Here is an 11,930-nt window from a genome sequence, read left to right on the forward strand (position 1 = left end):
TTATATACAGGGTCAGTTCCAGGGTCAGTAGTTATATACAGGGTCAGTAGTTATATACAGGGTCAGTAGCTATATAAAGGGTCAGTAGTTATATACAGGGTCAGTAGTTATATACAGGGTCAGTAGTTATATACAGGGACAGTAGCTATATACAGGGTCAGTAGTTATATACAGGGTCAGTAGCTATATACAGGGTCAGTAGCTATATAAAGGGTCAGTAGTTATATACAGGGTCAGTAGTTATATACAGGGACAGTACCAGGGTCAGTGTCAATACTATATTTACAATGAGCAGGGATACTGGAGTGGTAGGGGTAGATCTGCAAAGGCGAAACGTGATGCATCAGGATATATAATAAACGGAGTAGCAGCAGTTTATACATTGATTGTATGTAAGTGTAAATGTATAGAAATTTCAATGCAGACAGTCTGTGACTTGGGGGTAGAAGCTGTCCAGGAGTCTGTTGGTGTCAGACTTGATGCTCCGGGTACCACTTTCAGTGCAAAAAGCAGAGAGAACAGTCTGTGGCATGGAAGGCTGGAGTCTTTAATGATCTTCCGGGCATTTCCTTTCACGCCGCCTGGTATAGAGGTCCTAGGTGGCCGGGAGCTCGTTCCCCAGCGGTGTGCTGTTCGCACCACCCTCTGTAGCGCCATGCGATTGGTTAATCCTCAATGGGTTTTTTTTTACGGGAAAAAAAAATGAATGTTTCGGTAATGTAACCTTTTTGTTGTACTGTCAAATCTCAGAAACATCAAAGATACGTTTCAATGCGTCGGGCAAATCGGAGGGGGGATGATTTTGCAGGTTTTCCTACTTACAAAGCAAAATAATTATTCTGTTCTATTAGAGTGAACTTTGAGAGATTCTAACTCAATATTAACACAGTAAAATGGATGGTTGAACATTTAGCATGTCTGCATTCATTAAAATCCCTCCAAGCCCCCCCCCTGCCACTCCACACACAGACACCAACCCCCTCCCACTTCCAGACACCAAGCCCCTCCCTTCCAACCAGCCACTCACACAGACACCAAGCCCCTCCCCTTCCACACCAAGCCACCCCCCCCCAACCACTGCCACTCACACAGACACCAGCCCCTCCCCTTCCACACCAAGCCATCCCCCCCAACCACTCATTAAAGCCATCCCTCCAAGTTCCACACCAACCCCCCAACCACTGCCCCTCCCCTTACCACTCACACAGACACCAAGCCCCTCCCCTTAAAGGCCACTCACACCCTGCATTCATTAAAATCCTCCAAGTTCACTGTAAAGGCTGAGTGGCGCAGAGGTCTAAGGGCACTGCATCTCAGTGCTAGAGGCGTCACTACAGACCCTGGTTTGATTCCAGGCTGTATCACAGCGGTCTAAGGACACTGCATCTCAGTGCTAGAGGCGTCACTACAGACCCTGGTTTGATTCCAGGCTGTATCACAGCGGCGTCACTACAGACCCTCCACAGACCCTGGTTTGGGCTCTGTCTAAGGCTCTCAGTGCTAGAGGCGTCACTACAGACCCTGGTTTGATTCCAGGCTGTATCACAGCGGTCTAAGGGCTCTGCATCTCAGTGCTAGAGGCGTCACTACAGACCCTGGTTTGATTCCAGGCTGTATCACAGCGGACTAAGGGCTCTGCATCTCAGTGCTAGAGGCGTCACTACAGACCCTGGTTTGATTCCAGGCTGTATCACAGCGGTCTAAGGGCTCTGCATCTCAGTGCTAGAGGCGTCACTACAGACCCTGGTTTGATTCCAGGCTGTATCACAGCGGTCTAAGGCTCTGCATCTCAGTGCTAGAGGCGTCACTACAGACCCTGGTTTGATTCCAGGCTGTATCACAGAGGTCTAAGGGCACTGCATCTCAGTGCTAGAGGCGTCACTACAGACCCCCGGTTATCACAGCGATGCATCCAGGCTGTATCACAGAGGTCTAAGGGCACTGCATCTCAGTGCTAGAGGCGTCACTACAGACCCCGGTTCGATTCCAGGCTGTATCACAGTGGTCTAAGGGCACTGCATCTCAGTGCTAGAGGCGTCACTACAGACCCCGGTTCGATTCCAGGCTGTATCACAGTGGTCTAAGGGCTCTGCATCTCAGTGCTAGAGGCGTCACTACAGACCCTGGTTTGATTCCAGGCTGTATCACAGCGGTCTAAGGGCACTGCGTCTCAGTGCTAGAGGCGTCACTACAGACCCTGGTTTGATTCCAGGCTGTATCACAGCGGTCTAAGGGCACTGCGTCTCAGTGCTAGAGGCGTCACTACAGACCCTGGTTTGATTCCAGGCTGTATCACAGCGGTCTAAGGGCACTGCGTCTCAGTGCTAGAGGCGTCACTACAGACCCTGGTTTGATTCCAGGCTGTATCACATCCGGCCGTGATTGGGAGTCCCATAGGGTGGCACACAATTGGCCCAGCGCCATCCGGGATACGGTTTGGCCGGGTTAGGCCGTCATTGTAAATGAGCATTTGTTCTTAACCGTCTTGCCTAGTTATATAAAGGTTAAAAAGAAAAGTAAACCGTTTTTTCCCATGGTTGTATATTTGGATAATATGAGCATGTTATGCTTTACAAGGTTAATGACACACAATTAGTGATGTACTAGTTGCATACATCTCAAACAAAGTTTACCAGACATTTCTTTTTTACATACCGTACCAGTCAATAGTTTGGACACCTACTCATTCAAGGATTTTTCTTGAATTTTTTACAAATTTCTACCATGTAAAATAGTAGTGAAGACATCAAAACTATGAAATAACTCATATGGAACTAAAAAAAGTGTTAAACGAATCAAAATATATTTTATATTTGAGATTCTTCCAAGTAGCCACCCTTTGGCTTGATGACAGCTTTGCACACACTAGGCTTCTCTCAACCAGCTTCATGAGGTAGTCAACTGGAATGGATTTCCAACAGTCTTGAAGGAGTTCCCACATACGCTGAGCACTTGTTGGCTGCTTTTCCTTCACTCTGCAGTTCCAGCTCATCCCAAACCATCTCAATTTGGTTGTCGGGTGATTGTGGAGGCCACGTCATCTGATGCAGCACTCCATCACTCTCCTTGGACAAATAGCCCTTACACAGCCTGGAGGTGTGTTTGGGGTCATTGTCCTGTCGAAAAAACAAATTAGATTTGTTTAATCAAAGGGTGGCTACTTCGAAGAATCTCAAATCTCAAATATTTTTTGATTTGTTTAACACTTTTATGCGTACGACATGATTCCATATGTGTTATTTCAGAGTTTTGATGTTTTAATTAAATATTATTCTACAATGTAGAAAATAGTTTTAAAAAATTAAGAAAAACCCTGGAATGAGTTGGTGTGTCCAAACGTTTGACTGGTACTGTGTATCTGTAGCTTTTATGTTGTTTTTGTAAACAGTTTAGTTTTTGATTAGATGCATTAGATATGTCTAGCCTAAACGTTCAGGCACTTTAGAGAGGTTGAAAAAACACTTGTCTATCCTCTGTATGTCTCTGGATATCCCCTCTATGTCCCCCGACACCACCACAATGTTCGAGAGAGATTGGTGCTGTAGAAATGTAGTTTTTATAGTGAACAATACATTTTAGCCACAGTGTGCAAAAACAGTGCAATTACCACATTCAGACACTTTGGAGAGGCTGAAAGGACACTTGGATTCCCCATAACACCACCACTATGTATGAATGTACCCAGGATTCCCCAGAACACCACCACTATGTATGAATGTACCCAGGATTCCCACATAACATTCCCCAGAACACCACCACAGAACATTCCACCACTGAATGTATTCCCCATAACACCACCACTATGTATGAATGTACCCAGGATTCCCCAGAACACCACCACTATGTATGAATGTATGGATTCCCAGAACACCACCACTATGTATGAATGTACCCTGGATTCCCCATAACACCACCACTATGTATGAATGTACCCTGATTCCCCATAACACCACCACTATGTATGAATGTACCCAGGATTCCCCAGAACACCACCACTATGTATGAATGTACCCAGGATTCCCCAGAACACCACCACTATGTATGAATGTACCCAGGATTCCCCAGAACACCACCACTATGTATGAATGTACCCAGGATTCCCCAGAACACCACCACTATGTAGGAATTCCCCAGGATTCCCAGAACACCACCACTATGTATGAATGTACCCTAGGATTCCCCATAACACCACCACTATGTATGAATGTACCCAGGATTCCCAGAACACCACCACTATGTATGAATGTACCCAGGATAACACCACCACTATGTATGAATGTACCCAGGATTTAACACCACCACTATGTATGAAGAACACCACCACTATGTATGAATGTACCCAGGTAACACCACCACCCAGGATTCCCAGAACACCACCACTATGTATGAATGTACCCAGATTCCCAGAACACCACCACTATGTATGAATGTACCCAGGATTCCCCAGAACACCACCACTATGTATGAATGTACCCAGGATTCCCCAGAACACCACCACTATGTATGAATGTACCCAGGATTCCCCAGAACACCACCACTATGTATGAATGTACCCAGGATTCCCCATAACACCACCACTATGTATGAATGTACCCAGGATTCCCCAGAACACCACCACTATGTATGAATGTACCCAGGATTCCCCAGAACACCACCACTATGTATGAATGTACCCAGGATTCCCCAGAACACCACCACTATGTATGAATGAGGTTGTGATTCCCAGAACACCACCACTTGAAATTGTGTTGTAATACTATGTATGAACCAATAGCATTTGGGGATTGCAAATATGTAATAGAACACCACCACTGGAATGATCTAATTTACAGACATATGCCACTTTGGAGAGGTTTAGGGACACTTGAATGAAATATCCCATGACCACACCTGACACCACTGAATGTACTAAAATATCTTCCCATTTCTAGTTGTTAGGTCTGTCAATCCCTTTATTTCTTTCTGATGTTGTTCATGCCATGTTGTGACCACACCTGAAGCCATCTGATGTGTTTCCAGCTCTAGTCATCAATAATTCACTTCTAGCTTGTCAATGAAAGATGACTTTCAAAATCAAATACATGTTTTATTTATTTTTGTGTGTGCTTGATCTTGTGTATTCTGAACTATGCAACTCCTATCTATCTTCTGATAATTTCCTCATAATCTCCGAGATGAATTCTTTCCAAATATACCAAGTTTTTGAATGTCAGAATCATGTAATTACACATGAATAGCAGTTACGTTTGGGGCAGCGTTATGTCCCCGGATTTTGTGTTAAAAGCTCTACAAACAAAGCTTTCTTAGTGTCCAACAAGCTTTCTCTGCCCTTAACCTTGTTCTGAACACCTCCAAAACAAAGGTCTTGTGGTTTGGTAAGAAGAATGCCCCTCTCCCCACAGGTGTGATTACTACCTCTGATGGTTTAGAGGTTGAGGTAGTCACCTCACACAAGTACTTGGGAGTATGGCTAGACAGTAGACTGTCTTTCTCTCAGCACATATCAAAGCTGCATGCTAATTTTAAATCTAGACTTGGTTTCCTCTATCGTAATCGCTCTTCTTTCACCCCAGCTGCCAAACTAACCCTGATTCAGATGACCATCCTACCCATGCTAGATTACAGAGACGCAATTTATAGATCGGCAGGTAAGGGTGCTCTCGAGTGGCTAGATGTTCTTTACCATTCGGCCATCAGATTTGCCACCAATGCTCCTTATAGGACAAATCACTGCACTCTATACTCCTCTGTAAACTGGTCATCTCTGTATACCCGTCACAAGACACACTGGTTGATGCTTATTTATGAAACCCTCTTAGGCCTCACTCCCCCCTATCTGAGATGTCTACTGCAGCCCTCATCCTCCACATTCAACACCTGTTCACTCCCCCCTATCTGAGATACCTACTGCAGCCCTCATCCTCCACATACAACACCTGTTCACTCCCCCCTATCTGAGATACCTACTGCAGCCCTCATCCTCCACATACAACACCTGTTCACTCCCCCCTATTTGAGATACCTACTGCAGCCCTCATCCTCCACATACAACACCTGTTCACTCCCCCCTATCTGAGATACCTACTGCAGCCCTCATCCTCCACATACAACACCTGTTCACTCCCCCCTATCTGAGATACCTACTGCAGCTCTCATCCTCCACATACAACACCTGTTCACTTCCCCCTATCTGAGATACCTACTGCAGCCCTTATCCTCCACATACAACACCTGTTCACTCCCCCCTATCTGAGAAACCTACTGCAGCCCTCATCCTCCACATACAACACCTGTTCACTCCCCCCTATCTGAGATACCTACTGCAGCTCTCATCCTCCACATACAACACCTGTTCACTCCCCCTATCTGAGATACCTACTGCAGCCCTCATCCTCCACATACAACACCCCTTCTGCCAGTCACATTCTGTTAAAGGTCCCCAAAGCACAAACATCCCTGGGTCGCTCCTCTTTTCAGTTCGCTGGAGCTACCGACTGGAACCAGCTGCAACAAACACTCAAACTAAAAAGTTTTTATCTCAATCTCTTCATTCAAAGACTCGATCACTCTTCATGACAGTTGTGGCTGCTTTGCATGATGTATTGTTGTCTCTACCTTCTTGACCTTTGTGCTGTTGTCTGTGCCCATTAATGTTTGTACCCTGATTTGTGCTTCTACCATGTTGTGCTGCTGGCATGTTGTGTTGTCATGTGTTGCTGCCATGCTATGTTGCCGTCTTTAGGTCTCTCTTTATGTAGTGTTGTGTTGTCTCTCTTGTTGTGATGTGTGTTTTGTCCTATATTTTTATTTTATTGATTTGTATTTTTAATCCTAGCCCCCCCACAGGAGGCCTTTTGCATTTCGGTAGACCTTCATTGTAAATAAGAATTTGTTCTTAACTAACTTGTCAAGTTAAATAAAGGTTAAATAAAAAACATATATTAAAAAAATGAAGGCCCTAACAGTTCGTGTGCACCGTTTCTCATGTTGAGTTTGCCCCACCAAGATTTACGTGCTAAAATCGCCACTTTATGGTAGACACTGTGAGATTAGCTGCAAAAGCAAATTCTTCTCAGGCAGTTTAATAGACAGCGACTGGGGTCCTACAAGCTTTTAACTCACGCATGCGCATGAAAGAAAGTCTCTTTCTCGGTGGACACAATGGCGGACGCAGAGTAAGTGATTTCTGCTCTGCAAGAATCTATGTCCATCTACTAATTTCACAAATATCCAACGTTATTTGACATTTAGTCAGTTTTCGTCAACTATAGAACATATTTGTCGTGTCGGTAGTGTGGAGTGGCGTTTTTTACTTTACGATATTTTTGTTGATTTTGTTGACTCGAGACTGGATGCGGTCAGAAACATGCCCGTCTTGCGAATCGATTTGCACATGTTTTTACTTATATGCGATGCGTGTCTCGTAGTATTACTTGCATATTGCCAATGAGGTACATAGTATTATTTTCTGAGTATTTCGCTGTTTGAGCTCCACAATATCACAAAGTAGACTTTGCGTCTGTCATCGCCCGTCGAAACTAACCGGCCAGTTTCGCAACAATGTTTGGTCCGTTAAATTACTATTCCTCAGTCAGTCACTTCCATCCATGTTAAACTATTTTCTCCTTACTCTAAACAAAGTGTCGCGTCTGTTGCAGAAAGAAGGTTCCGGCGGTCCCTGAGAGCCTTTTGAAAAGGCGGAAGGCCTTCGCCACCATGAAGACCATGCGCATCAAGAAGATGCTTGCCGAAAAAAAAGTAAGTTTGAACTAACTAAAGTACTAACCTAACTAGCAGGCTTCCATATGTAATTTTACAATGCATATAATCTCCCCTTAAGTGCGGTTAGAACTGGTTGTGGGTGGGGGGTGTAATATCTACCCGCTGTCATTTAAACCGTATAACTACAACGTGGTTAATGATGCTCAACTTTTTTCCCCATCTTATCGACTCTGGTGAAACCAGTCTGAAAAATAAGCCAATTTGTCTGAAACCACGTAGAAATGTCCTAAATAATCATTGCCGGCTATAACGTTGAAACTGCATCGTTGGTTTACGGCTTGTAAATAAACATTACACTGTAAGGTCTCCTCCACCTGTTGTATTCGATGCATATGACAAATAAAATGTATTTGATCAGTTTTAAACATTGCATCCTTATGTACAGTGGTGGGTGAATGCCATACAACCAGCTGCTAAAAAACATGTTTTTGTTCATACTGAAGTTAACTAGAGGTGTTACCCAGCTGTGATGTTCTGCTCTGAATCATAGTTGATGCTTTGTATCCCCAGACTCGTAAGGTGACCAGGAAACTGATCTACAAGAGGGCTGAGAAGTACCACAAGGAGTACAGGGAGATGTACCGGCGTGAGATCCGTATGGGGAGGACTGCCCGCAAGGTCGGGAACTTCTACGTCCCAGCTGAGCCCAAGCTGGCCTTCGTCATCAGGATCAGGGGGTATGTTTCTGTGGATTAGACTGCTAAATGTGTATTTTATCCCTGTTTTTGTCAGATTTCCATGTCCCGTAAACCGTTACTCAGGTGCTGGGTAAAACATGGATGTATTCAAGTCGTTACCTGGACATTGATTTGATTTGTTACTTGGTATAGCTGGTGACCATGTCTTCTTCCTGTCATTCGAAGTTCTACACAACGTGGTTAATGATGCTCAACTTTTTTCCCCATCTTATCGACTCTGGTGAAACCAGTCTGAAAAATAAGCCAATTTGTCTGAAACCACATTGAATGTAAACTAAAAGCCAACTGGAACATTAAGACAAGTGATGTTGTGCTGAACATAACTAACACCTTCTGCCCCCCCCCCCCCTTTTTTTAGTATCAACGGTGTCAGCCCCAAGGTGCGCAAGGTCCTCCAACTCATGCGTCTGCGTCAGATCTTCAACGGAGTCTTCGTCAAACTGAACAAGGCTTCCATCAACATGTTGAGGATCGCCGAGCCCTACATCGCTTGGGGGTAAGACTGACATCACTACCACGGTGTATTCACCAGGAAGCCAACGATCCGATGTAGGGAAGAGACTAACCTGAATTGGCCAACAAGAAATGCTCGTTTTCGTAGCAGAACTTTTCATGTTGCAAACAGGTTTGCACGAATGAATACACCCCTGCTTTGATGTGGACAGCCCTGTTGAATTGGACAGTTGTGGTTTTGTGTTGCTTTACTTGATTTAAGGTAGTGGTACAACCTGAATTCTGCTGCGGTGATTGTCTGGTATTTTTACACAACGTGGTTAATGATGCTCAACTTTTTTCCCCATCTTATCGACTCTGGTGAATCCAGTCTGAAAAATTAAGCCAATTTGTCTGAAACCACATTGATATTACTAAAGACGTGCCCGGTATGATATGAACCAAATGCATTGTTTTGGTTGGGTGCAGTAATTCTCACTGTTTGGTTGCGACTACGCTACCTGCATTGCTGTTCCACAGATAGTATTTTCCTGCTCTTGTTTCGTAGGTACCCCAGATAGTATTTTCCTGCTCTTGTTTCGTAGGTACCCCAACCTGAAGTCTGTTCGAGAGCTGATCTACAAGCGTGGCCATGGCAGGATGACCAAGCAGCGCATCGCCCTCACGGACAACGCCCTGGTCGAGAAGGCCCTGGGTACGCATTTACTTATATGGGACTGAATCGCTTCATAATGTTGGGAGGTCAAAGCCTTTTCCCACATCTTAACATAGACTAGATGGTTAAAGACTATCCCTTTTTTGATGGGACAAATTTCCATGTCCCGTACACCGTTACTCGGGTGCTGGGTAAAACATGGATGTATTCAAGTCGGGGCGGCAGCGTAGCCTAGTGGTTAGAGCGTTGGACTAGTAACCGGAAGGTTGCAAGTTCAAACCCCTGAGCTGACAAGGTACAAATCTGTTGTTCTGCCCCTGAACAGGCAGTTAACCCACTGTTCCCAGGCAGTCATTGTAAATAAGAATTTGTTCTTAACTGACTTGCCTGGTTAAATAAAGGTAAAATAAAAAAAGTTACCTGGACTTTGATGTGTTACTTGGTATAGCTGGTGACGATGTCTTCTTCCTGTCGTTCAAACGTCACAATGTGGTTAATGATGCTCAACTTTTTTCCCCATCTTATCGACTCTGGTGAAACCAGTCTGAAAAAAATAAGCCAATTTGTCTGAAACCACATTGAGAAAACGACTGCGATCTGAAATGGCAGAATAGGCGACTGCATTTCGTGATTTGGGACATGGATTTCCCATTACTGTACACAAACCGTTAGCCGTACCCTTTTCTCTACAACAGCAATAGCATCTGCTCAATTCACTACCTTTGGAAAGTATTCAGACCTCTTGGCATTTTGTTACTTTACAGCCTTATTCTAAAACTCTGTCCTCGTCCCTCAGGTAAATACAGCATCATCTGCGTGGAGGACCTGATCCATGAGATCTACACAGTCGGGAAGAACTTCAAGCCTGCCAACAACTTCCTGTGGCCCTTCAAACTGTCCACACCCCGCGGCGGCATGAACAAGAAGACGACTCACTTTGTGGAGGGAGGCGACGCTGGAAACAGGGAGGACCAGATCAACAGACTGGTCAGGAGGATGAACTAGAGGTGACTCGTGATTTTTCTAAGGCAGTGTTTCCAACACTCGGTCCTCGGGGGAACCCAGCCCCCATAGTGCTACACAGCTGATTCAAATAATCAAGCTTTGTATTGTCGGGGCTAACACCAAAAATGTTCACACGTTGGGAGTCCCAGGGACTGAGTTTGGGGGGGGAACGCCAGGGACAGGGGTAGAGTTCAGGTGAGATGGGAAACCTGTAGGTTTGTATCCCCAAGTGATCCCCTATTCCTTATGTAGTGCACTAGTTCAACCCATAAATAGTTCACTATGTAGGGAATTGGGGTGCCATTTGGGACTTCTTTGGGTGTGTGTGTCAGAGTAGGTGCTGATCTATGACCTGTTGTCCCTTTTACATGACGACCTGGTATTCCATCAATTCTTTCCACAAATATATTGGATTGGGAGGCTGTGGGTTGGATTGGGAGGCTGTGGGTTGGATGGAGTTTCCATTTCTTTTGACGGCCATTTTTCCTTTCGAGTGAGGGGAAGTGTACACGGGCACTTTGGGACGAAGGAAAGATTATTGGGGCTGATGGCCGACGGGTGTGCTGTCAAGGTTGGTGACCACTGCCTTACCGGGGTTTATGCCGGTGTTGTGATCGAGAACAAAACCATCTGAACATTGTTTATGGGTATCTTTTTTCAAAGTCCCTAAGTGTCCAGTTTCTGTTTTTTACAAAATGTGGTTAATGATGCTGAACTTTTTTCCCCATCTTATCGACTCTGGTGAAACCAGTCTGAAAAATTAAGCCAATTTGTCTGAAACCACATTGAACTACTGGCACTTCGAGGATGTTCTCCCATCCAGTTACTGAAAATAAATTAATTTTTTGGGTGACAACAATGGATCTCAAACTAAACATTGGAAATGTGTTCGCTGTAAGAAACGTGTTTTCTGATATTCAAATTTCTTGTCTTCCAGGTTTTTTTCCCCCCAAAGGATGCTGTTGTCTGTACAATAAATATCAAAAGGAACTTATTGGTGTTGTCTCATAACTCTGGTGTCTATAATCTGTTTTGTGTCGTATGTTGAACCTTCCCAAGTGGTTTCCTACATAAAAACACTGGACTCTACAGCAGTGCTTTCCAAGCTTGTTGCTGGAGAGCTGTGTGGTTTTTACTCCATCCCCATTTGTACCTAACCTGAACCTGTAGGGCGCTAGGAACAAGCTTTGGAGAGCTTTGCTTCTGGTCCACACTATTTTGTCACATCAGTAATGACTTGAGTCACATCTTTTGAGGCATTTTTAACAAATAAATGTTGTAGCTTCTATACAAGCACTTCATTAACTAAGCAATGCTGTCACAAACTTGGTCACATA

The 11,930-nt window shown here is 44.5% G+C and overlaps 1 protein-coding gene and 5 non-coding genes across 6 annotated transcripts; all 6 read left to right on the forward strand.

The window, feature by feature from the left end:
• The first annotated feature begins 7,092 nt into the window (after window positions 1-7,092).
• LOC115125208 (large ribosomal subunit protein uL30) lies at window positions 7,093-11,583 on the forward strand. The gene is made up of 7 exons (XM_029654717.2): window positions 7,093-7,175; window positions 7,659-7,758; window positions 8,293-8,459; window positions 8,839-8,976; window positions 9,518-9,627; window positions 10,385-10,595; window positions 11,531-11,583. Exons 1-6 carry the CDS (start codon window positions 7,162-7,164, stop codon window positions 10,591-10,593), a joined length of 738 nt encoding a protein of 245 aa, XP_029510577.1. The 5' UTR covers window positions 7,093-7,161; the 3' UTR covers window positions 10,594-10,595; window positions 11,531-11,583.
• LOC135572292 (small nucleolar SNORD12/SNORD106) lies at window positions 7,909-8,000 on the forward strand. Its single transcript, XR_010464196.1, has one exon. It is a non-coding gene; the product is annotated as a small nucleolar SNORD12/SNORD106 (small nucleolar RNA).
• On the forward strand, window positions 8,654-8,745 carry LOC115125212 (small nucleolar SNORD12/SNORD106). The gene has a single exon (XR_003862918.1). It is a non-coding gene; the product is annotated as a small nucleolar SNORD12/SNORD106 (small nucleolar RNA).
• On the forward strand, window positions 9,247-9,339 carry LOC115125214 (small nucleolar SNORD12/SNORD106). The gene has a single exon (XR_003862920.1). It is a non-coding gene; the product is annotated as a small nucleolar SNORD12/SNORD106 (small nucleolar RNA).
• LOC115125210 (small nucleolar SNORD12/SNORD106) lies at window positions 10,075-10,168 on the forward strand. The gene has a single exon (XR_003862917.1). It is a non-coding gene; the product is annotated as a small nucleolar SNORD12/SNORD106 (small nucleolar RNA).
• LOC135572291 (small nucleolar SNORD12/SNORD106) lies at window positions 11,288-11,380 on the forward strand. Its single transcript, XR_010464194.1, has one exon. It is a non-coding gene; the product is annotated as a small nucleolar SNORD12/SNORD106 (small nucleolar RNA).
• Window positions 11,584-11,930: the final 347 nt, after the last annotated feature.

The sequence above is a fragment of the Oncorhynchus nerka genome, linkage group LG6 (genome assembly GCF_034236695.1).
Source record: "Oncorhynchus nerka isolate Pitt River linkage group LG6, Oner_Uvic_2.0, whole genome shotgun sequence".
NCBI lineage: Eukaryota > Metazoa > Chordata > Actinopteri > Salmoniformes > Salmonidae > Oncorhynchus > Oncorhynchus nerka.

Excerpts from the sequence above, each read along its gene's own strand:
- LOC115125208 (XM_029654717.2), top strand. Across the intron at positions 7,759-8,292 it reads AGATGCTTGCCGAAAAAAAA|ACTCGTAAGGTGACCAGGAA; the intron begins GTAAGTTTGAAC and ends TTGTATCCCCAG. Across the intron at positions 9,628-10,384 it reads CCTGGTCGAGAAGGCCCTGG|GTAAATACAGCATCATCTGC; the intron begins GTACGCATTTAC and ends CTCGTCCCTCAG.